The 24,764-nt window shown below is 37.6% G+C and overlaps 1 protein-coding gene, 1 long non-coding RNA gene and 1 pseudogene across 3 annotated transcripts in view; 1 reads left to right on the top strand and 2 right to left on the bottom strand.

The window, feature by feature from the left end:
- Window positions 1-2,177: 2,177 nt before the first annotated feature.
- The window catches only part of jam2a (junctional adhesion molecule 2a), a 48,254-nt gene continuing 25,667 nt past the window's right edge, over window positions 2,178-24,764 (bottom strand). Inside the window, 2 exon segments of the mRNA XM_055008708.1 lie at window positions 2,178-3,069; window positions 3,248-3,281. Coding sequence (XP_054864683.1) covers window positions 3,031-3,069; window positions 3,248-3,281 — 73 coding nt within the window. The 3' untranslated portion in view covers window positions 2,178-3,030.
- The window catches only part of LOC111582604 (vesicle-associated membrane protein 2-like), a 28,450-nt pseudogene continuing 9,394 nt past the window's right edge, over window positions 5,709-24,764 (bottom strand).
- On the top strand, window positions 11,871-17,188 carry LOC118471716 (uncharacterized). 2 transcript variants are annotated; one of them, XR_008600872.1, is made up of 5 exons: window positions 11,871-11,954; window positions 12,309-12,378; window positions 13,566-13,710; window positions 14,487-16,721; window positions 16,863-17,188. It is a non-coding gene; the product is annotated as an uncharacterized LOC118471716 (long non-coding RNA). The 2 variants fall into 2 exon arrangements; XR_004849064.2 differs by lacking the exon at window positions 11,871-11,954 and having other exon boundaries at window positions 11,963-12,378; window positions 13,557-13,710.

Here is a 24,764-nt window from a genome sequence, read left to right as displayed (position 1 = left end):
GGTGTTGTTGGAACAACTTCAGTGCTTCTAGGCAGGTTTCATTTTTGTCTCTGGAACTCTACTCTAAGAATAAACACCGTTTTTCCAAAAGATATTTCCTAATTTGCAGTTTTGGTGAAGAGCTATGTCTCACATTCGTCCCATAGGGTTAAAATCTGGCATTGAATTCATGTTATTTTCATCAAATCATTTCTGTCATTGTCATCCTTTAAGAGGCAATCAGCATCAAACTCAAATTCATGTTGGTTTGCAATGATTTAAGTTTGAAAATGTGCCACAAAAATGTCCCAAACAGTATAATGGAGCCTCCAGATCCAGAGGTTTTCCTTTAATTTGTCACCCATCTGTATGTTGTCAACAAACTTATTAAATGTTGTGAATAATTAATAATCTGAGGCTCTGAGCTCTTGGAAATCTTAACCATCGATTCTAAGGTAATTGCCAAAAAATTTAAAATGCTGTGAATTTGAAAATGTTGAGTTTATGTCTGACTTTGTAGGCATTTGATCCAATACTAAAACCCCTGAAAATCTCAGAGATTTGGTTTAATTTAGAGCTGAAACAATTATTTCATCCATTATTTGAATGAAATAATCTGCAACAGTTGCAATGATTGAGCATTTTTCAAGCAAAAATGATCCAAGGAGTTTTTATTTGTCATATGTTGCATTTTCCCTCTAATTTCTTATATTTTATAGCCTAAATGATTGATTCCCTGAGAAGAAAAATAAACGACTGCAGCCCTGTGTTTAACAGCAGTCTCAGAACATATGGTGAACTGTGCAGACTTACTTGATTTAAATGTGGAGGTCTGAAAACTCGCTGACAAAGTACAGCGAGCCAACTGTTGCTTGACCTAGATGGAAATTGGCTGTCACTCTGAGTTGGTCTTGAGAGTGTTATATTATGACAAGGTCAGAGATGCATTTAAGCTTCTTCCAGGATGAATATTTGAAACCCTACAATAGCATCAGAAAGGCTAAGTTTCCATCTGACCTGATGCCTACATTTTTTAGAAATTGTGCAGTCGAGGTTTGAAACGGGTCAGAAAACGTACCAAGATTTTGTCTCGAAGCTGCATCCAGAAAACAGACGCATGTCAAAACACTGTGTGTTTCAAAACTCCAAATTTTACTCCATATTTGGACCTTCAGAGAAGATCTAACCTGTGTTTGAAGCTGCATGCCTGCTGGGAAGAACTGCACTTGAAAGATTAATGTATATTCCTGCTTGCTGAGCTTCTGCACTTCAGCATTTCCCTCTGTGGGAATACTGAAAAGGCAGTATGTGATGAGAAGATGCATACAGCGTCAGGTAGCGGGCCACAAAAAGAACCAGGGAAAGTAGATTTAGTTCAACAAATCAGTCGTACACTTGATTAGATTCACGTGTTCTTGACGCTATGAGGGAGTCGTAATTACAAACTCTTGATCTTTGTGTTGTAATTGTAGAGGTGGAAGAAACACTTGATATTTTCTCGAGTTAAAGTAGCAAGAAATGCATTTTAATATGCCATGCTTTGAAAAAAAGAAGCACAAACACTTGTCCTCAAAATTATTCATACCCTTGTTAGATTTTTGTGATGAAATTAATGCATTTTTCAAGTTTGTTTATGAGTTATACAGTCATTGAAAAAACCCTTGTTTTCTTGCATTTCTTGTTCATTTCAATACCTGGTACCACTAAAGGTACATTACGTGAAGAATACAATGAACATGACAAAAAATCCAGCTGATTCCATAATACTTTATGTTCTATTTGACATGCTGAAGCTTCATTGTGTCCCAGGATATTAATAATACAGGGCAGTATTTATCAGACTTGGGAGCCACCAAGTGGATTAACTGAGAAAATAAACATTAATTTACGATTATGTTTTCGTAATCTTCGTCTCCAAAGTAACATAATACTACGTAAATACTCAACTTTCTACTACTATGTAATTGTGAATACTAGATTTACATTTCTACATGGTTCATCGATTAATCAAGAAAATAAATGACAGATTGATTGATAATAATACATTTTTTTTGTTTTCTGAGTCTCCAAAGTAACTTATCCCAGTGTAATGAAGTAAAATATACAATATTTGGCTTTGTAATTGTAGCGGTAGTAAAGTACAAGTACCTCAAAATCACATCTGCTGTATAATTGTGAACACAATAACTGCATCGCGGTTGGCTTTGAATAGAAAAACCTTTTATTACTGATACACCATTCAAATAAAACTCTGAACAATTCATTCACACAGTCTAAAAACAGACACTCCGTTAGATAAACATTGATAAAGAGTGGCACAAAAATATAAAGACAGAAAAAAGTAAGGCAAGTTCTTTACAAAAAACTGTGATCCATAGATAAATATGACAGACAAATTAAAAAGGCACAAGGTATACAGTATATATATTTATAAAAAAGACCATGCAGGCACATTAGGATGGAATGGGGGTCGGTCTCTTGGTACGATTGGCTTCCTGTTGTTACTAAGATCATGAGGATCTTCAGTGGCCCCAGTGCTGGAGGAGACAAAATACTGACTGAGGTAAACTGCATTTAGTAGATTGAACTGAGATTCTTTCCCTATGGCTTTAAGATTTTCCCCTGTGGTGATTCAAATTTAAAGTAAAAGAAGAAAAATCAGTTTTTGGTAAAAAAGAAACAAGGGTTTAAAAAACTAAAGCTGACCTGCAGAGGGGAGAAACAAAAGGTGTAGAAACATCTACTGGTCCCTGGATCGGTCAGAGAAGATGGAGTTCAACGTCTGACCACCAGGGGGGAGCAGAGTACCATGAAACTGTACTTAATCCCATAAAGACGTGAGTGAAAAGAGGCAAAACTACACAGCAAAGCATGAGAGCTGGAGGCCTTGCAAGAAAAAAAAATTTGCTTGAAGAAGCGTCAGGAGGAGGAGGATTGAAATTTATTGGAAGATCAAGAGCTCAATCTGAGTCCAGAGAGAGAAAAATAAATCAGTCCAGTGTTGGCACCTTATCACAAAGGGTGATTTATCCTCAGAGAAAGGCCAGCTTCTCAGAGCATGAATGACTGCGTGTGTTTGAAGTCCTGCGGCTGAAGGGGGCAAAAAAAAAAAAAAAAAAAAGAATTATTAGTGTTTGACCGCTGATTATGTACTTACTTTTCAGAACAATGGATCTCTGGAGGTGACGGTGTTCAATTAAAAGCAAAGCAACGCTCGGTAAGTGCAATTTCTTCATGTGGCAGTCAGTGAGAGAATTAAAAGTCTTACCTCTTGGGGTGGAGGAATGTAGTTGACATTGGACCTGAAAAACAAAGACATGGTGTGCACAACAGACAACTGTATCCTGAGTCATATTCTGCTGCGTATAAATAATGCACATCATACACGGCAAACCCCGCGGGGGGAAAAAGGAAGTCAGACTCCGAGATGTCATTATTAGGCCAAATTGTATGAAGCTGGAGAGTAAAAGCAGCTGAGTGTTTGTCTACTTAGGAGTCATCGTTAATATTTGAGACGTCAGTGGATGGAGAGATTGTAGTTCTCAATATAGAGCATTCAAACTAAAATTTGATTGATTTAACCCTCCTGCTGTCCTCATTTACGGGCACCAAAAAATATTGTTTCCTTGTCTGAAAAAAAACAAAAATTCTGCAAAAAAATTCCACAAATTTCTGAAAAATTGCCAAATCTTCAGGAAAAAAAATTCCAATAATTCCTTAAAAGTTTAAAAAAAATAAATAAAATTTTGGCAAGAAAATTCTTGTAAATATTTCCAAAAAATTAGTAAAAATCTTCCAAAAAAAATTCCTAAAAATATCTAAAGTGATTCCATACATATCAGTAAAAATTCCAAAATTTTCTTTAAGAACATTCACATAAAAATCAACATAAATCCTGCAAATTTTGCCCAAAAAAGTCGAGCATGTCACCCAAAAAGCATCGTAGTATAGCATGTCGCTCAAAAAACGTCGTAATATTGTATGTCGCCCAAAAATCGTCATAGTATAGCCTTTGGTATTAAAAATATATAAGTATTTTTAAAAGCATTGAAAAGTGTTTTAAAGTATTGTTTATTAATAATATATAAGTATTTTTCGTCTATGTATATACACACATATATCTATATACACACACACATATATATATATAAAGTGTATTAAAGTAATATATAAGTATTTTAAAATGTGTTAAAGTAATATGTATTAAAAATATATAAGTATTTTTAATGTGTATATATATATATATGTGTGTATTAAAGTAATATACAATTTATTTTTAAAAGTATTTAAAAGTGTATTAAAGCAATATCTATTAATAATATGTAAGTATTTATTTTTATATATATATATATATATATATATATATATATATATATATATATATATATATATATATATATATATATATATATATATATATATAAAAGCTTTTTGTATCCACAGCCTTGAAGTCTTGCCTTGGTGAATTAACTTGTAAGCTTTGGATCTACTTTTTGATCAATGATATCTGCTATTTTCCCCATCATTGAAAGTGATCTGTCTCAATTTGAAAAGTCAGCTTTTTTAAAAACCAACATGGCTCAGTTCAAATTTTTTTCTTAAAACAGAACTTATCATTTCTCTGGTAGGATTTCAGCATCTGATGGTTTGTTATTGCTGTGTTTCGTAGAGAGAAATTAACATCTCATCTGTTCAAGATTTAAATTAATGCCTCTGTAGTAAATAAAATAAAATAGTGTCCGGGTTCTAGTATCTGTCATTTCAGGAATGTATAAAAATAAGACATGTCTTTCTGATTCATCTGTATGAACTTACATTAACATATATGAAATAGATGTATTTGTTGACTTAATGTTTTTTTTTAACCTATTAAATCCATTAAAGCTGTCTCATTGTACAGATTAAGTTAACTTCCTCTTCCATCCAGCAAAAACCTCCTGAGACCCGACAGGCTGCTCATCACCGCTCTCCTCCCAGGTTCCTCCAGACTCCAACGTTAGACTGGTTCCAGTGTTTCGTGGAAAAGTTGTTGTACTTCGTTTTTGAAGTTACACACGGTGAGTATGCAAGTACTTTTTAACGAGTGCCGTTGTTTTGTTGTACTTCTGTTGACATGTGACGTGTTGTGTTTGTCGTGTTTCAATAGATTTGGAGAGCCCTTGGTTCGGTCACGGTTGCTAGGTAAGTGGCTAACTTAGCTTGTAAATTAGCCGTTGAACACCTGCGTTAATTAGTGCCGCAGCTGTTCAGGTTTATTAGTATGAGCGGCTCAACCTGTATCTCTCTGTTGTATGGCTGTAGCTTTAATCCTGTGTGCAACATTACGTTTGGAGTAGATCATAAAAAATTAAAATAGTTATTTTTTACATCTCTTAATTTCCGTATCACACCGGTCTTCTCCTCAACTGCTCAACTTTAATACAGTAAAACCATTCTCATTAATATTGGTGTGTTTTAAAAAAATATATTCTTTTTGTCACCCTGATGTTAGGATTGAGTAAAGTTGGTACAACATTTGCCTGCACTATGATGAGCTGCTATTTCACAAGAGAACATTCTTTTACTAATAGCCCTTTGTGGTTTATTTTCCCTTTACTTTAGAAATGAGCGTGGCAGTTGGATGATTGCTGCTCAAGATCAGATGGCTGGAAATCACTGCAGCAGAGGTAATTATGAACTGCTCTTTGAAGTGGCTATCAACAAATAAAGGGCAAAAAAGTCTGTTACTTCTAAAAAGGAGCCGTTCGAGGGAGACCGAAGTCTGTGCACAGCCCCCTGGAACTGGGTTCGGGGACGAAAGACCTCCGTGTTTGAATTCCACGACGGCCGGTAAAACCCCGTTCAGGCTCCACGTGGTTCCAGGTTGACGGCATCCGAACAAAAGAGAAGAGCGACAGGTACTGCACCAAACGTTGAGTGAGTGTAAAAAGCGTTGATTAGGAAAGTGAAGCCCTGAGCTAAGAGAAGCTGAAAACTTACATAGGGGAGGGAAGCCCTAAGCTAGAAACGTTAAAAACTTACAAAAGTGTGAATGTGTTAAACTGAGAGTGTGAAAAGACTGGTCAGTGATTGAAGCAGCGGACAGCCTGAAACCAAAACGGTGTCAACGTACGGCTGTTGTCAGTTGAAGTAAATCACTGAGCGTGAACAGTCATTAAGGTTTAGGAGGATTCTGTGATAACTCTAAAATGACTTTCAGTCCTGGGATAGGACCCCTAGTGGAAAACTGGACTAGCTAATAGAGCTGGCCAAGAAGCTTGTTTTCCAAGGGCTGGATTTTGGCTCATGAAGCATTGTTTTTCACAAATTCTCAATAAAAAAATACTTTTGAACACCACCACCAAACCAAAATGGGAAATAAAATACTTTAAACACTTATATTTACTATAAACACTTATTAAAAAGCAAAACACTTTAAAATACTGAACTATTTTAAAATATATGTGTTTAAAATACTTAAGAAGTCAGTTACTCATATTTATTCTAATTTATTGATATTAATTGACATTAATACAAAACGTACTCTTTCAGTCACTTATAATTATAACACCAAACCAAAATGGGAAATAAAATACTTTAAACACTTATTAAAAACACATATTTATTAAAAACAAAATACTTTAAACACTTATATTTATTATAAACACTTATTAAAAACTTTAAAATACTTAAAAAGTCAGTTACTGATATTTATTCTAATTAATTGATATTAATTGACACTACTACTACATTAATACAAAACATACTCTTATAATTATTAAAATTTATTGTTAAAATCCTACTCTTTAATGCTAATTGTCAATAATTAAAAATCATACTCTTTTCATTGTAAAAAAGTCAGTTACTTATCAGTAGCCTCTGGGTTCCCAACCGTTCCTCCATCTACCTGAGCTATTCTTTCAGACAATGGCTCTGTGTGTTTGACTCTACACTTCCTACTGTGAGTAATGGACCATGTTTTATCCAAATTCTAAATTAAAACTAGATTAGTATACTTAAAATACTTTAGTCCATTAAAAGTAGATTAAAAATACTTTAGTACATTTAGATAGTGTAAAAATACTTAAAATTGAGTTAGTATGGCCTTTGGTCCAAAAAATGTCATGTTACTTATAGACACTAATATTAAAACTAATATTTACTTTTATATGATTTGAAAATACTAATATAAGGAACGTTATAAGTGAAAATAGTATTGATATACTTTAATTTATTATAACAAAAGTAGATTTTAAAAAAAAAATACTTAAAATTGAGTTAGTATAGCCTTTGGTCCAAAAAATGTCATGTTACTAATCTACTTTAATATTATTTTTAATATTTACTTTTATATGATTTGAAGACACCTGTAATAGTATGTAAGTATATTAAAGATAATTCCAAATCAAGTATATTAGTTGCATTGTGTATTACTTTCTCTACTAAGCAGTTTCAATGTATGGAACCAACAGCCACAGTGAGTCCCAAAAACAGAAGTAGAAACAGTCCAGTTGCGACAGGGCTTGGTGGTGTAGTGGTATCGACACTGCCTCACGGATGTGGTTTGCACAGCCGGGATGCGGTTCGATTCCAGGTGCACCTGGAAAACCTTCAGGAAGAAAATTCCAATAATTCATTCAAAGTTTCCCTTAAAAGTTTTATTTTTAAAAAAATCCCCCAAATTTGGCAAGAAATTCTTGTAAATATTTTCAAAAAATGAGTAAAAATCTTCCAAAATGCAAAAATATCTAAAGTGATTCCATATATATCAGTAAAACTTCTAATATTCTCTTAAGAACATTCACATATAAATCAACCAAAATCCAGTGAAATTTGCTGGATTTTGGTTGATTTTTATGTGAATGTTCTTAAGAAACATTTTTAGCATTTCTTTATTTACACCAAAAAATGTTAAAAGATTTCCCAAAAATGTTGAAAATGTGGACGTCAGAAGTTTCATTGTGAAAATATATATTTTTTCCACATTTTCAAACTTTAAAACGAGTCAATTTTGACCCGCAGGACGACAGGAGGGTTAAAGAACTTGAAAATGTACAAAAAACATAAAAAGCTACGATTAGATTCCCAAGCATTATGAAAAATGCATCAAACCCACTGTCACTTGTGATTCAGTGGGTAAATCTGGGGGCTGCACAGTGGCTTAGTGGTTAATAGAAGATCCCGGTTTGCGTCCCGGCCTTCCTGGGATCTTTCTGCATGGAGTTTGCATGTTCTTTCTGTGCATGTGTGGATTTTTTTCTGGGTTCTCCAGCTGCCTCCCACAGTCTAAAAACATGCTGAGGTTAATTGGTGATTCTAAATTGTCCGTAGGTGTGAATGTGATTGTTTGTCTCTATATGTAGCCCTGTGATAGACTGTTACCTGTCCAGGTGTCCCCTGCCTTCACCCTAAGTCAGCTGGGATAGACTCCAGCCCCCCATGACCCTAATGAGGATTGGTATTGGTATAGATAATGGATGGATGGATGGTAAATCTGGCTTGGCTGTGGCCTCAACCAACAAGGTGTGATCAACAACCACACACTCCGAAGTAGGAGGTGGCAGAAGTGAGTGACCTTGAGGTTTTCCAGCTGCCATTAAAACAAAACTCCAACAGCAAGGAAGGTGAGCAGAGTCAACATGTGGGGGAAATGGAGGAGCTTTTGGCCAAAGCGGTAGGTTGAATTTTACACAGAACAGCGAGGACACAGGTATGGAAACTAACTAGAAATGTCCAGAAACTGCCTGTAGTCCAGAAGGTTCATGCAAAGATCCGTTCTCTGATGAGCATGTGTTTGGATCGTAGAGTGAAACAGATGGATTCTCTAAAAGATATTTAACCACCAGTGCTGTTTAAAACATGCTCTAGGTATTGTAGGAGTCTTTAAATACTTTTCTAATGACATGCATGAAAGAATATTTACATGCATTCATTTCCTAACTAAAACAAGCAGACGTCACTGAGGCCAAATAAGGCATCTTGTCTGTTTTTTTTAAATGTCTAAATGACACTATTTTACAGCCAGAAACTATAAAAACAGACACAATCACTGGATTTTAAACATTCTAGCAACCTTTGTGTGATGAGCTGTCAGAAAATATTACCAAGTTTAAGCATCTATTTCATAAGAGTAGTGTGTAGGAGAGGAACCAGCATTTCAGACAAAAAAAATGCAAACAATTTAGAAATTATAAAACTAAATTCTGTTCTAAAATGTACAAGATTAAAAAATATGCAAAATATGGTCTTTAAAAAGAAAAATTCAAGTTCTGAGATAAAAAAACTAAATGTTGAAATTTAAATTACATAATAAATAAGATTATAAATATGGGAAAATGTTTCCATATAATTCAGATTGTGTCCTTTGATTTCTAATGAGCAGCTTTGAATAGGAAGCTGTCATTAAACAACAGAATAAATCTTTGAATTATTATCTTTACAACAGACCTTGAACTACTCAACTTGGGAAACGGATATTAAATGTTTATTTTTATAAATAAAACAGACACACCTTGCAGTTCTTCTACCAGTACTTGTTCTTGAGTTTTGCAGCGCTGCTCTCGAACTGCGAGGCTCCGGCTTGCAAGGCATCGGCCCGGTCGTCCAGCTCTGACAGCTTCTGATCTCTTTCCAGGACGTTGTCCACGTTCACACGCATGATGTCCACCACCTGAGGACGAAAACACCCGTCAGCCTCTCCGTCAGGTAAACATCCAGCTTAGACCTGTAGAGTGTTCTACTTTTAATTGTACAATCTGTATAGACGGTGGAACGTCCTCATGCTCAGGAGGACGTCTGGAAGAAGATGTTGATCTTTCTGAGAGAGAATCTGTACGACAACACAAACCCTGGTGCAATATTATGATCCCACCTGTAACCAAGATGACAGCTAATGACTGCAGAGATCCAAAGTGAAGTCAAAATTTCAGTCTTTTCCCAAATCTTCAACCTTTGAGCTCATTTAGCTTCATTCCTTTAACCCTCCTGTTGTCCTCATTTACGGGCACCAAAAAATCTTGTTTCCTTGTCTGAAAAAAATCCAGAAATTCAGCAAAAAAATCCCCAAATTTATTAAAATTTGCAAAACCTTCAGGAAGAAAATGGCAATAATTCCGTAAAAGTTTCCCTTCAAAGTTTTATTTAAAAAAAAAAAAAAAAAAGAAATGCAAATTTGACAAGAAAATTCTTATAAATATTTTTAAAAAATGAGTAAAAATCTTCCCAAAAAATCCTAAAAGTATCTAAAGTGATTATATATATATATATATATATATATATATATATATATATATATATATATATATATATATATATATATATATATATATATATATATATATATATATCAGTAATCCAGCGAAATTTGCTGGATTTTGGTTGATTTTTTTTGTAAATGTTCTTAAAGAAACATTTTTTTTCCACCAAAAAATGTTCAAAAATTTCCCAAAAATGCTGAAAATGTGGACATCAGAAATTTCACTGTGAAAATTTTTTTTTCCCCCACAATTTCAAACTTTAAAACTGGTCAATTTTGACCTGCAGGACGACACGAGGGTTAAATTGAATCCATTCTGGATGAAGCTGTCCTCCCTAAACCATTCACAGTGATCCTGAATAGTCTCTGGTTCTTACAGCAGAGGTTCCTCACCTTGTCCACCTGAGCCTGAGTCTGCTGCAGGCGTCTGTTGCTGGTCAGGTTTGGGGCCGGAGCCGGAGGGCCTCCTTCGCCCTCCGGGGCCCCTGAAGCAGCTCCTCCTTCTGGAGTCGACCTGCAGGGAAAGAAAGATGGAGAGAGGTGGACGTTTCATCACAGACATCATGAACAGACGAGCTCTGCATCACCACTGATGTCTTTGGTTAACCCTCCTGTTGTCCTCATTTACAGGCACCAAAACATATTGTTTCCTTGTCTGAAAAAAAAGTCCAAAAATTCAGCTAAAAATTTAGTTCAGTATGTCGTCCAAAATGTCACACAAATGTCATAGTTTAGTATGTGGTCCAAAATGTTACAAAAATGTTGTAGTTTAGTATGTCCTCCAAAATGTGACAAAAACGTCAAAACGTCATAGTGTAGTATGTCGTCCAAAATGTGACAAAAATGTCATAGTTTAGTATGACGTCCAAAATGTCACAAAAACATCATAGTTTAGTATGTCGTCCAAAATGTGACAAAAACGTCAAAACGTCATAGTGTAGTATGTTGTCAAAAATGTCACACAAACGTCATAGTTTAGTATGTCATCCAAAATGTCACGAAAACATCATAGTTTAGTATGTCGTCCAAAATGTGACAAAAATGTCATAGTTTAGTATGTCGTCCAAAAATGTCACGAAAACATCATAGTTTAGTATGTCGTCCAAAATGTGACAAAAATGTCATAGTTTAGTATGTCGTCCAAAATGTCACGAAAACATCATAGTTTAGTATGTCGTCCAAAAATGTCACGAAAACATCATAGTTTAGTATGTCGTCCAAAATGTGACAAAAATGTCATAGTTTAGTATGTCGTCCAAAATGTCACTAAAAAGTCATAGTTTAGTATGTTGTCAAAATTGTCACTAAAAAGTCATAGTTTAGTATGTCGTCCAAAATATGACAAAAACGTCATAGTTTAGTATGTTGTCAAAAATTTGAAAAAAACGTCATAGTTTAGTATGTCGTCCAAAAAGTCACAAAAACGTCATAGTTTATTATGACATCCAAAATGTCACACAATTATCACAGATTAGTATGTCGTCCAAAATATGACAAAAACGTCATAGTTTAGTATGTCATACAAAATGTCACAAAAACGTCATAGTTTAGTATGACGTCCAAAATTTCACAAAAACATCATACTTTAGTATGTCGTCCAAAATGTGACAAAAATGTCATAGTTTAGTATGCCGTCCAAAATGTCACAAAAACGTCATATGACATTTTTGTCATATTTTGGACGACATACTAAACTATGACGTTTTTGTGACTTTTTGGACGACATACTAAACTTCATCAGGTAGTTAAACAAAAAAACATCAAAGAACAGTCTTTCAACGTTATTTATTCTGTGCATCTTTTCATTTTTCTTCAGTAAAGTCCTCAGACATACAGCTCAGCACACCAAAAGCTAAAGACCTCATAAAACAAACAAAAACTCAGAATTCCTGCATCTGAACCACCACTGACATCACAGTAGCTTCAGTTTTATGTAATTTCACTCACACATTCTAGAGTTTTTCCTGTTTGGGATTGAATCCGCAGTTGATGTATTTGGATTTTCTATCTTGTTTTCTTTTATCTGAGCCACATCATCATTCCTGAGTTGTAATTTCTGTTTCATGAGGACTTTTTTTTGCTTCTGTCTTCACAGATTCTATGCACATTTGGACTATATAGATGTCAGCATTTCATTTAAAGCAGCATCTGCAGTGATTCACAAGGTGAGTGATGTTTGCCTACATTGCTTTAGTCTATTGCACAGTTGTAGTTACTTTTTTTCCTCCTGACGTTAAAGGAACAATATGACATGTTAAATTGTGGTCTATCTCTTTACTGAGCAGAATGTGTCAAAACATGTGGTCAGGGAAGAAAAGTACAGGAGTAAAGTGAAAAGTGTTCCTTGAACAGGTCTGTTTTCTGGCAGGTTATTGAACAAGCAGACATTCATGTAATCTAAGATGTGATTTTAGACAAAGTGAACCTTAAACTGTGAAACATTCAGTGCAGCATCAGCAAAGACAGGAAAACTGGCATAAAATAGATGTAAATCCTGATAGAGGCTTTAAAGCCTTCAATTTTAACCATTTCTGGGGGCATGTTTGCTCTGAAATAAGTACAAAAACAGAACTATTCTAAAAGTATCCCGATGCTGCGTGACACTACTCATAGGTCGAATTCAACTATTAGCAACAGCATTGCTAAAACCTAAAAAACACTGTAAATGAAATGTGAAATTGCATTATTCTCAGTTAAATTTAAACTTTTAGATGGGACATTACATCATTAACAGTCAAGCGTTATACACAGCAGTATTATGTACATTTGATACAGTATGTTTAGCCATTAAAAACTGTACATTTTACAGGACACTTTTCATGCCATTACTGAAGACATGAGATTTCTGAAATGTTGGAGTCGGTTTAAGGCAAGTTGAGCTTTAATAGTTGAACTTTTAACTGACCGAAAATTGTCCTCCAAATAAGACCTGGGTCATTTTAGGATTGTAAACTTATTACAGAAGTTGTGCAAATAATAGGATCCTGTGTGCAAAATGAAATGCATCGTATTTGTTTCAATGCAGGAAAATTCTTTTGAAGTGCAGGTTGGTTTCAGCTGGAAGCCACACGAGGGCAGCACTTACACATTTTCTTTTCTAATCCAGCTCACATCCTCTAACAGCAGCATCAGAAATTGTTTTATGATTATTGTATCCTTGTAAGCAAATTGTGGGTTTAAAAGCTACTGTAGAAAGTTTTCTGTAGCTTGAGTCAGACAGTCATGTTATTCTGTTTTGTGGTGAATCATCTTAAAGAGCTAGAAGCCATGTCCAGCTGTTGTATTTAAAAGCATTTATACAGCAGAGAAACAATTGTAGTCATGTGTTTGTTTTTTATTTTAGGGTGTGTAGCAGTGGAGAAGGAAGCAGCAGCTGAAGTGCGTTAGGGTTTCCTGCAGGAGAGAGGAGGGATGGTGGCATTGTCATCACAGCAGGCATTGTTGTTTGGCAGGTCCACCACCAATGCAATGACAGCTGTGGATTACCTGAAACAGAGGTGAGGTTTATTGGACTGACTCAGGCCTTGTCCACACGTAGCCGGGTATCTCACAAAACGAAGATGTTTTTCTACAATTCGGCCTATCATCCACACGAAAACGCAGATTTACGTCATCAAAAACGATTCTTTTTAAAAACTCCGACCAAAGTGAAGATTTGCGAATTCTCCGTTTTATGCGTCTGCATGTGGACATCAGTAACCGGGGTTTTGTATTTCGAAACGTCACCGCCTGCGACAAAATATGTTCTTACGTCACATATGCGACCTGTGTTTACATTCGGTAACAGTATGGATGCTCTCACAAGGTTTTGGACGCTGTTTCTTGTACAGGCGCTTTTTACTTGCTTGTTTTTACAAGCCCAGATACTGCTCCACATTCAACAACACAGGCGAAGGACGACGTTAAGGACGGTTATTCTCCACCACCTTGCTAGGATTTGGGGAACTACTGCCACCTAAAGGTCCGGCATGCTTATGAATGTGCTGAAAAACGCACTTATGCGGTTAGGCGTGGATGAAGTTTTTTTTCTAAAAACGAGGTGGTGTGTACGTACGTTTTTTTCTAGACGGAGGGGGAAGGATATTCGGTTTTACAAAAACCCTGCTACGTGTGGACAAGGCCTAAGACTGTGGCGGCGTGTAGGTTTATTGACTGGCCGACAGACTTTGGACTTAGACTATAGTAAGTTAGTAGACGGTTCAGAAAATTCAAACTGCTTAGTATAGAAATCTGTTAATTTTTAATCTTCCCGTGTCTGGTCATTCCTTTGCAGGACTCGAACCTGCAGCCTCTGAGTTGCTAACCGTTTCTCCATCTCACTGAGCTATTCCTCCACACCCCTGCACATTGACTTTTTGTGTCTGGGTCTCGTTGACCCCCACCGCAGTCCCTGTTGCAGTGGGTCCTTTCGGGCTCCTGGAATCGAACCCACATCATCAGTGTGTGAAGCTATATACGAGATGCATGTGCTGTACCACTACACTACCAAGCCGTGTGACAATCGGAGCTTTTCTGTTGTGCTTTTGGTCAAACCTTTCAGTCCAGTTTCTTACTATAATAAGTTAGTAGAGAAAGTGTCTTTATACTTACATCGGCTCTTGGGTCAGATAATTCAAACTGCTTAGTACAGAAAGTGTCTCAATGTAGAACTTAATACCAATGTAGAACATAATACTAATGTACTACTTGAAGGAACTAATATACTTGATTTTGAACTTCTTTAATACACTTACATACGATTAAAAGTAGTACAAAATCAAGTATCTTAGTATCATTTAATAGTATGTAAGAGTATTTCAAGTAGTATAAAATTAATTATTTTTTAATCTTTTTTCCCCCTTCTCCCCCCTTCTCCCTCCCCCCTTCTCCCCCTTCTCTTTCTCCCTCCCCCCCTCTCCCTCTCTCCCTCCCCTTCTCTCTCCCCCTTTTTTCCTTTCTTCCTTCCTTCCTTCCTTTTCATTCCCGTGTAAAAATAAAATTAATTATTTTTAAATTTTTTTTCCCCCTTCTCTCCCCCCCCCTCTCCCTCCCCCCCCCTCTCTCCCCCCCTTCTCTCTCCCTCCAGACCTCCGCCCCTTAGGTCTTTTTGTGTCTCTGACTCTTTGACTCCTACTGCACTCTCTCTTGCAGTGGGTCCTTTCAGGCTCTGCCTGCCTGCTCTGGGATTCAAATACTGCTGTGTATAATGCTTGACTGTTAATGATGTAATGTCCCATCTAAAGGTGTAAATTTAACTGAGAATAATGCAATTTCACATTTCATTTACAGTGTTTTTTAGGTTTTAGCAATGCTATTGCTAATAGTTGAATTCGACCTATCAGTAGTGTCAGGCAGCATCGGGATACTTTTAGAATAGTTCTGTTTTTGTACTTATTTCAGAGCAAACATGCCCCCAGAAATGGTTAAAATTGAAGGCTTTAAAGCCTCTATCAGGATTTACATCTATTTTATGCCAGTTTTCCTGTCTTTGCTGATGCTGCATTGAAAGTTTCACAGTTTAAGGTTCACTTTGTCTAAAATCACATCTTAGATTACATGAATGTCTGCTTGTTCAATAACCTGCCAGAAAACAGACCTGTTCAAGGAACACTTTTCACTTTACTCCTTTACTTTTCTTCCCTGACCACATGTGTTTTGACACATTCTGCTCAGTAAAGAGATAGACCACAATTTAACATGTCATATTGTTCCTTTAACGTCAGGAGGGAAAAAAGTAACTACAACTGTGCAATAGACTAAAGCAATGTAGGCAAACATCACTCACCTTGTGAATCACTGCAGATGCTGCTTTAAATGAAATGCTGACATCTATATAGTCCAAATGTGCATAGAATCTGTGAAGACAGAAGCAAAAAAAAGTCCTCATGGAACAGAAATTACAACTCAGGAATGATGATGTGGCTCAGATAAAAGAAAACAAGATAGAAAATCCAAATACATCAATTTCATGTCCAATATTTCATTATCATGTGTGGCATTTATTCTAACTTTTCTATTTTACAGCATTGTTGGAGCTGTGTTTAATTTTCAGTCATGTCTCATTCTTGTAGCTTATTGCTTTTCTACTAGATATTTTGTTTTCTGAGCCATGTCTGCAAAATTAATAATGTTTTATCTTATCCTAACTTGTGAAAAATACAGACAGTATGTCGGTCTATAATTTTATTTAGCAGATGCTTTTATCCAAGACACATCTGAGAGTAGATCCAACACAAGCAATGATCTAATCAGGAGAAAAATCAACTTCATGTGTTTTTCAAGGGAGGTTCTGTGCCTCAGTGCTGATGAGAGGATGAGCTGCAGCTGCGCTGGATGAGTTGAATGAGCTGTGGAGGTCCAGCTCGTTTGTCATCTCCCGCTTAAAAGGCCGGCAATGCGACTATGCCGATCATTCGCACTCTTCCTCCGAAGCTGTGCGGATCATTCCTCCTGTCCAGTCTCTCCGGAGACCGAGCAGCTCGCAGCCGTCCTCCGACCAGGTGGAGTCCTCCTTCTTCTTTCTCGTGTGGTGAGTTCTGCACATAGTTGGCATGTTTGTTTGTGTTTTTGTAACTAAAACCCTGCTCATCTACAGTCTGCCTGGTGTCTCTTTGAAAGAAGCTGGGTTTTTTTTGCTTTTTAAAAAAATTATTTTTTCGGCTTTATTTAGGCACAGTGAGCGAGAGACAGGAAACGGGGGAAAAGAGTTGGACAAGACATGCAGCAGAGTGCCGCGACCGGGTATCGAACCCGAGCCGCTGCGTCGGTGAACAACTCCCGTACACGGGTCGTACGCTTAACGCATTGAACTATACGGGAGCCGGGTAAGAAGCCGTTTTTGATTTGTCAGCGTAGTTTATGAATAAAACAAAATGTGGATCGTTATGATCATGCTTCAACTGTCAAACACGTTTGGTAATTTAGCACATGGCATTTCAACCTAAATAAATGCCTGATTGTCTGCGCCTGCCAGAAAATGTTCCCCCCCCCTCTATATTCTCAGCTAAAGTTATAGAGGGATACAAATTGTTTCAGCCTCATTCACTGGACCTGCCAATGTATCCCCCCGCTGCAATGACAAGTCCAGTGAATGAGGCTGAAATAATTTGTATCCCTCTACAACTTTAGCTGTGATTGATGAAATTAGTCCTAATTCACAGGCGTTGCTAAGCATGATCACAAATGTCTGCAGAATCAACCACGTGATGTTAGTACATCGCCTGAAGAATATAGAGGGGGGGCGGGGGGGTACAATTTTTATTTTTTGGCAGGCAGACAATCAGGCATTTATTTAGGTTGAAATGTCTGAATGTTTGACAGACATTTTGTTTTATTCATAAACTATGCCGATATGTAAATACAGAATTATAGCTCCACACTTCCGAATGCATGCACGCTGGGACTTTGATCGTTTGATGATGTTGGCATTTCCTTTCTTTCTTTTACACGTCGAGAGACCGAGATCTGCAGTGGACGATTAAAGACGACGTCGTCGACATCCATAGAAGTGAGTTACATACAGTCATGGAAGCGATTTCTGTTTTGTGTTGTGCGTGTCATGTTTGCACTTTTTTCGGGTCACTTGCATGTCTAATTCTTTGCTTTGACACACTCTGTCCTTGAGGTGTTGGCTGTTTAGCATCTGGGTCACGTTTGGACTTTATCGTGGTCACTTGTCTGCGTCATTCATGGCTTTGACATAAATTGAAGACATGGGCCTTTGATCGTTTGATGATGTTCCAGTTTTCTTTGTTTTACATGCCGAGAGACCGAGATGTGCAGTGGACGATTAAAGAGGACATTGACATCCATAGAGGTGAGTCATACACATTGATTGAAGCGATGGCTGTTTTGTGTCATCTGTGTCATGTTTGCACTTTGTTCGGGTTCTTTGCATGTCTAACTCTTTGCTTTGACACACTCTGTCCTTGAGGTGTTGGCTGTTTAGCATCTGGGTCACGTTTGGACTTTATCCTGGTCACTCGTCTGCGTCATTCATGGCTTTGACACAAATTGAAGACATGGGACTTTGATTGTTTGCTGATGTAGCAGTTTTGTTTCTTTCTTTTACATGCCGAGAGACTGAGATGTGCAGACGATTAAAGACACCGTCGTCGCTATCCATAGAGGTGAGTCACACACATTGACAGAAGCGATGGCTGTTTTGTGTCGTCTGTGTCATGTTTGCACTTTGTTCGGGTTCTTTGCATGTCTAACTCTTTGCTTTGACACAGTCTGTCCTTGAGGTGTTGGCTGTTTTCCATCTGGGTCACGTTTGGACTTTATCCTGGTCACTCGTCTGCGTCATTCATGGCTTTGACACAAATTGAAGACATGGGACTTTGATTGTTTGCTGATGTAGCAGTTTTGTTTCTTTCTTTTACATGCCGAGAGACTGAGATGTGCAGACGATTAAAGACACCGTCGTCGCCATCCATAGAGGTGAGTCACACACATTGACAGAAGCGATGGCTGTTTTGTGTCGTCTGTGTCATGTTTGCACTTTGTTCGGGTTCTTTGCATGTCTAACTCTTTGCTTTGACACAGTCTGTCCTTGAGGTGTTGGCTGTTTTCCATCTGGGTCACGTTTGGACTTTATCCTGGTCACTCGTCTGCGTCATTCATGGCTTTGACACAAATTGAAGACATGGGCTTTTGATTGTTTGCTGATGTAGCAGTTTTGTTTCTTTCTTTTACATGCCGAGAGACTGAGATGTGCAGACGATTAAAGACACCGTCGTTGCTATCCATAGAGGTGAGTCACACACATTGACCGAAGCGATGGCTGTTTTGTGTCGTCTGTGTCATGTTTGCACTTTGTTCGGGTTCTTTGCATGTCTAACTCTTTGCTTTGACACAGTCTGTCCTTGAGGTGTTGGCTGTTTTCCATCTGGGTCACGTTTGGACTTTATCCTGGTCACTCGTCTGCGTCATTCATGGCTTTGACACAAATTGAAGACATGGGACTTTGATTGTTTGCTGATGTAGCAGTTTTGTTTCTTTCTTTTACATGCCGAGAGACTGAGATGTGCAGTGGACGATTAAAGAGGACATTGACATCCATAGAGGTGAGTCATACACATTGACAGAAGCGATGGCTGTTTTGTGTCGTCTGTGTCATGTTTGCACTTTGTTCGGGTTCTTTGCATGTCTAACTCTTTGCTTTGACACAGTCTGTCCTTGAGGTGTTGGCTGTTTTCCATCTGGGTCACGTTTGGACTTTATCCTGGTCACTCGTCTGCGTCATTCATGGCTTTGACACAAATGTAAGATATGGGACTTTGATTGTTTGCTGATGTAGCAGTTTTGTTTCTTTCTTTTACATGCCGAGAGACTGAGATGTGCAGTGGACGATTAAAGAGGACGTTGACATCCATAGAGGTGAGTCATACACATTGATTGAAGCGATGGCTGTTTTGTGTCATCTGTGTCATGTTTGCACTTTGTTCGGGTTCTTTGCATGTCTAACTCTTTGCTTTGACACACTCTGTCCTTGAGGTGTTGGCTGTTTTCCATCTGGGTCACGTTTGGACTTAATGCTGGTCACTTGTCTGCGTCATTCATGGCTTTGACATAAATTGAAGACATGGGACTTTGATTGTTTGCTGATGTCGCCATTTTCTTTGTTTTACATGCCGAGAGACCGAGATGTGCAGTGGACGATTAAAGAGGACATTGACATCCATAGAGGTGAGTCACACACATTGACAGAAGCGATGGCTGTTTTGTGTCGTCTGTCATGTTTGCACTTTGTTCGGGTTCTTTGCATGTCTAACTCTTTGCTTTGACACAGTCTGTCCTTGAGGTGTTGGCTGTTTTCCATCTGGGTCACGTTTGGACTTAATGCTGGTCACTTGTCTGCGTCATTCATGGCTTTGAGACAAATTGAAGACATGGGACTTTGATTGTTTGCTGATGTCGCCATTTTCTTTGTTTCTTTTACATGCTGAGAGACTGAGATGTGCAGTGGACGATTAAAGACGACGTTGACATCCATCGAGGTGAGTCATACACATTTACGGAAGCGATGGCTGTTTTGTGTCGTCTGTGTCATGTTTGCGCTTTGTTCGGGTTCTTTGCATGTCTAACTCTTTGCTTTGACACACTCTGTCCTTGAGGTGTTGGCTGTTTTCTATCTGGGTCACGTTTGGACTTTATCCTGGTCACTTGTCTGCGTCATTCATGGCTTTGACATAAATTGAAGACATGGGACTTTGATTGTTTGCTGATGTCGCCATTTTCTTTGTTTTACATGCCGAGAGACCGAGATGTGCAGTGGACGATTAGAGGACGTTGACATCCATAGAGGTGAGTCATACACATTGACGGAAGCGATGGCTGTTTTGTGTCGTCTGTGTCATGTTTGCACTTTGTTCGGGTTCTTTGCATGTCTCTTTGCTTTGACACACTCTGTCCTTGAGGTGTTGGCTGTTTTCCATCTGGGTCACAATTGGACTTAATGCTGGTCACTTGTCTGCGTCATTCATGGTTTTGACATAAATTGAAGACATGGGACTTTGATTGTTTGCTGATGTCGCCATTTTCTTTGTTTCTTTTACATGTCGAGAGACGAGATGTGCAGTGGACGATTAAAGACGACGTTGACATCCATAGAGGTGAGTTAGACACAGTCATGCAGGTGATGGCTTTTGTATTTCTGCTTCATGTTTGCACTGTTTCCCGGTGACTTGCATTTCTCACTTTGTTCTTTTCTCACACTTTGCTATTTTTCTATTTTCCTCTTTTCTCACACTTTGCTATTTTCACACTTTGTTCTTTTTCCTCTTTTCTCACACTTTGCTATTTTCACACTTTGTTCTTTCTTCACACTTTGTTCTTTTTCCTCTTTTCTCACACTTTGCTATTTTCACACTTTGTTCTTTTTCCTCTTTCCTTACACTTTGCTATTTTCCTCTTACTTTGCTATTTTCTCACACTTTGCTATTTTCACACTTTGTTCTTTTTCCTCTTTTCTCACACTTTGCTATTTTCACACTTTGTTCTTTTTCCTCTTTTTTTCACACTTTGTTCTTTTTCCTCACACTTAGTCTTTTTTTCCTCTCACACTTAGTCTTTTTTCCTCTGTCCCCTTTTCTCTCACACTTAGTCTTTTTTCCTCTATCCCCTTTCCTCTCACACTTAGTCTTTTTTCCTCTTACTTTGCTATTTTCACACTTTGTTCTTTTTCCTCACACTTAGTCTTTTTTTCCTCTCACACTTAGTCTTTTTTCCTCTGTCCCCTTTTCTCTCACACTTAGCGTTTTTTCCTCTGTCCCCTTTTCTCTCACACTTAGTCTTTTTTCCTCTGTCCCCTTTTCTCTCACACTTAGTCTTTTTTCCTCTTACTTTGCTATTTTCACACTTTGTTCTTTTTCCTCTTTACTCTCTTTCCTCTTTTTTCACACTTTGCTATTTTCACACTTTGTTCTTTTTCCTCTTTTTTTCACACTTTGTTCTTTTTCCTCACACTTAGTCTTTTTTTCCTCTCACACTTAGTCTTTTTTCCTCTGTCCCCTTTTCTCTCACACTTAGTCTTTTTTTCCTCTGTCCCCTTTTCTCTCACACTTAGTCTTTTTTCCTCTGTCCCCTTTTCTCCCACACTTAGTCTTTTTTTCCTCTGTCCCCTTTTCTCCCACACTTAGTCTTTTTTCCTCTGTCCCCTTTTCTCCCACACTTAGTCTTTTTTCCTCTGTCCCCTTTTCTCTCACACTTAGTCTTTTTTCCTCTCACACTTAGTCTTTTTTCCTCTGTCCCCTTTTTTCCTCTATCCCCTTTTCTCTCACACTTTGTTCTTTTTCTCTTTGTTCTTTCCTTAAACTTTCTTCTTTTTCCTCTCTTCTCTCTTTGCTTTTTTCTCACACTTTACTCTTTTCCTCTTTCCTACTTTTCTCTCTCTTCACACTTTACTCTTTGTTTTTCAGAAAAATTGACGACAATGCAGTTTGGACTCTTTTTTTTTTTTTTTTTTTTTTTATTTAGGTGAAATTCCATGAAGAAGAAGAAGAAGAAGAAGAAGAAGAAGAAGAAGAAGAAGAAGAAGAAGAAGAAGAAGAAGAAGAAGAAGAAGAAGAAGAAGAAGAAGAAGAAGAAGAAGAAGAAGAAGAAGAAGAAGAAGAAGAAGAAGAAGAAGAAGAAGAAGAAGAAGAAGAAGAAGAAGAAGAAGAAGAAGAAGAAGAAGAAGAAGAAGAAGAAGAAGAAGAAGAAGAAGAAGAAGAAGAAGAAGAAGAAGAAGAAGAAGAAGAAGAAGAAGAAGAAGAAGAAGAAGAAGAAGAAGAAGAAGAAGAAGAAGAAGAAGAAGAAGAAGAAGAAGAAGAAGAAGAAGAAGAAGAAGAAGAAGAAGAAGAAGAAGAAGAAGAAGAAGAAGAAGAAGAAGAAGAAGAAGAAGAAGAAGAAGAAGAAGAAGAAGAAGAAGAAGAAGAAGAAGAAGAAGAAGAAGAAGAAGAAGAAGAAGAAGAAGAAGAAGAAGAAGAAGAAGAAGAAGAAGAAGAAGAAGAAGAAGAAGAAGAAGAAGAAGAAGAAGAAGAAGAAGAAGAAGAAGAAGAAGAAGAAGAAGAAGAAGAAGAAGAAGAAGAAGAAGAAGAAGAAGAAGAAGAAGAAGAAGAAGAAGAAGAAGAAGAAGAAGAAGAAGAAGATCTACGGCAAATCTCTGACACCATGCATAACGTTTTCTTGTTGCAACTCATCTCTGTGAACCTCCTGAAAGACAAATATGATCAAAGTCCCATGTCTTCAATCTATGACAAAGCAATGAATAGAACTCAAAACACCCATCACCTACACTGTGCATGTTTCTAACTCACCTCTGCTCTCTGGATTAGGCTGTCACGAAAATCAATGGAGCCTTCAATTGTCTCCTGCTGGTCATACTACAACTCTTGGTTTGATATTAAAGTCTGCTGTGTACAATGTGTCACAATGTGTAACTCACCTCTATGGATGTCGACAACTTGGTCTTTAATCGTCCACCGCAGACGTTGGCTCTCTCAGCATGTAAAACAAAAAAAGAAAACAGAAAGATAAGCAAATGATCAAAGTCTGGAGAAGAAGAAGAAGCTAGTTTGTTCTTCGCTGTGTCTGTGTCTGTGTCAGCCTGCCAGTGAATAAAGCCCTACTCTTGCCTGTTTCAACAAATTCACAGCTTTACCTGTCAAACAACAATGCCTGCTGTGATGACAATGCCACCATCCCTCCTCTGTCCTGCAGGAAACCCTAACACGCTTCAGCTGCTGCTTCCTTCTCCACTGCTACACACCCTAAAATAAAAAACAAACACATGACTACAATTGTTTCTCTGCTGTATAAATGCTTTTAAATACAACAGCTGGACATGGCTTCTAGCTGTTTAAGATGATTCACCACAAAACAGAATAACATGACTGTCTGACTCAAGCTACAGAAAACTTTCTACAGTAGCTTTTAAACCCACAATTTGCTTACAAGGATATAATAATCATAAAGCAATTTCCGATGCTGCTGTTAGAGGATGTGAGCTGGATTAGCACTAGAATGCCCAGGATTTTCTGGAACTCCTTTAGCCAAGAGGCTGCTAGCTGGCTACTCTGTTGGCTGCAATTAGCACCTTTTCATTTGTAAATGTGGCCATTACCTGAGGAATGCAGGGGAGTGAGGGAGGAGGAGAGACTGCCATCAGAAACAACAAATTGGCAGAGACCGAGGTGGAACAACTTCGGCTAAGGGTATCTGCTGCTCTCTCCAGTGCTAAACCACCACCCTCCAACCTTTTTTATTTTGTACTATTTTGTACTATTTTTAACAATAAATCTCAGCAACAAAGGAAAAAACCCATGTGTGTTGATCTCTTCCTAAGATGGCAAAGTGATAGCGCAACACAAGTTTCCTTGAGGTGGCTCAGCATGTCCCCTCCCGTGATGCGCCAGTCATTGCCTCGTTTACATAACAAAGGCGTCTGTTCACAGCTCATTTAGGATAGTAGGTAAAAACCTTCCAGCCAACTGGCTGCCCTGTGGGTTTTATTGGTAGAAAAGCCAAATGGCTGCTCTGTGGGCATTCTAGTGTTAAAAAAGAAAATGTGTAAGTGCCGCCCTCGTGTGGCTTTCAGCTGAAACCAACCTGCACTTCAAAAGAATTTTCCTGCATTGAAGCAAATAAGATGCATTTCATTTTGCACACAGGAACCTATTATTTGCACAACTTCTGTAATAAGTTTACAATCCTAAAATGACCCAGGTCTTATTTGGAGGACAATTTTCGGTCACTTAAAAGTTCAACTATTAAAGCACAACTTGCCTTAAACCGACTCCAACATTTCAGAAATCTCATGTCTTCAGTAATGGCATGAAAAGTGTCCTGTAAAATGTACAGTTTTTAATGGCTAAACATACTGTATCAAATGTACATAATACTGCTGTGTATAATGCTTGACTGTTAATGATGTTATGTCCCATCTAAAAGTTTAAATTTAACTGAGAATAATGCAATTTCACATTTCATTTACAGTGTTTTTTAGGTTTTAGCAATGCTGTTGCTAATAGTTGAATTCGACCTATGAGTAGTGTCACGCAGCATCGGGATACTTTTAGAATAGTTCTGT

The sequence above is a fragment of the Amphiprion ocellaris genome, chromosome 24, assembly GCF_022539595.1.
Source record: "Amphiprion ocellaris isolate individual 3 ecotype Okinawa chromosome 24, ASM2253959v1, whole genome shotgun sequence".
Taxonomy (NCBI): Eukaryota; Metazoa; Chordata; class Actinopteri; family Pomacentridae; genus Amphiprion; species Amphiprion ocellaris.
This window is presented reverse-complemented; position numbering and strand designations above follow the sequence as displayed.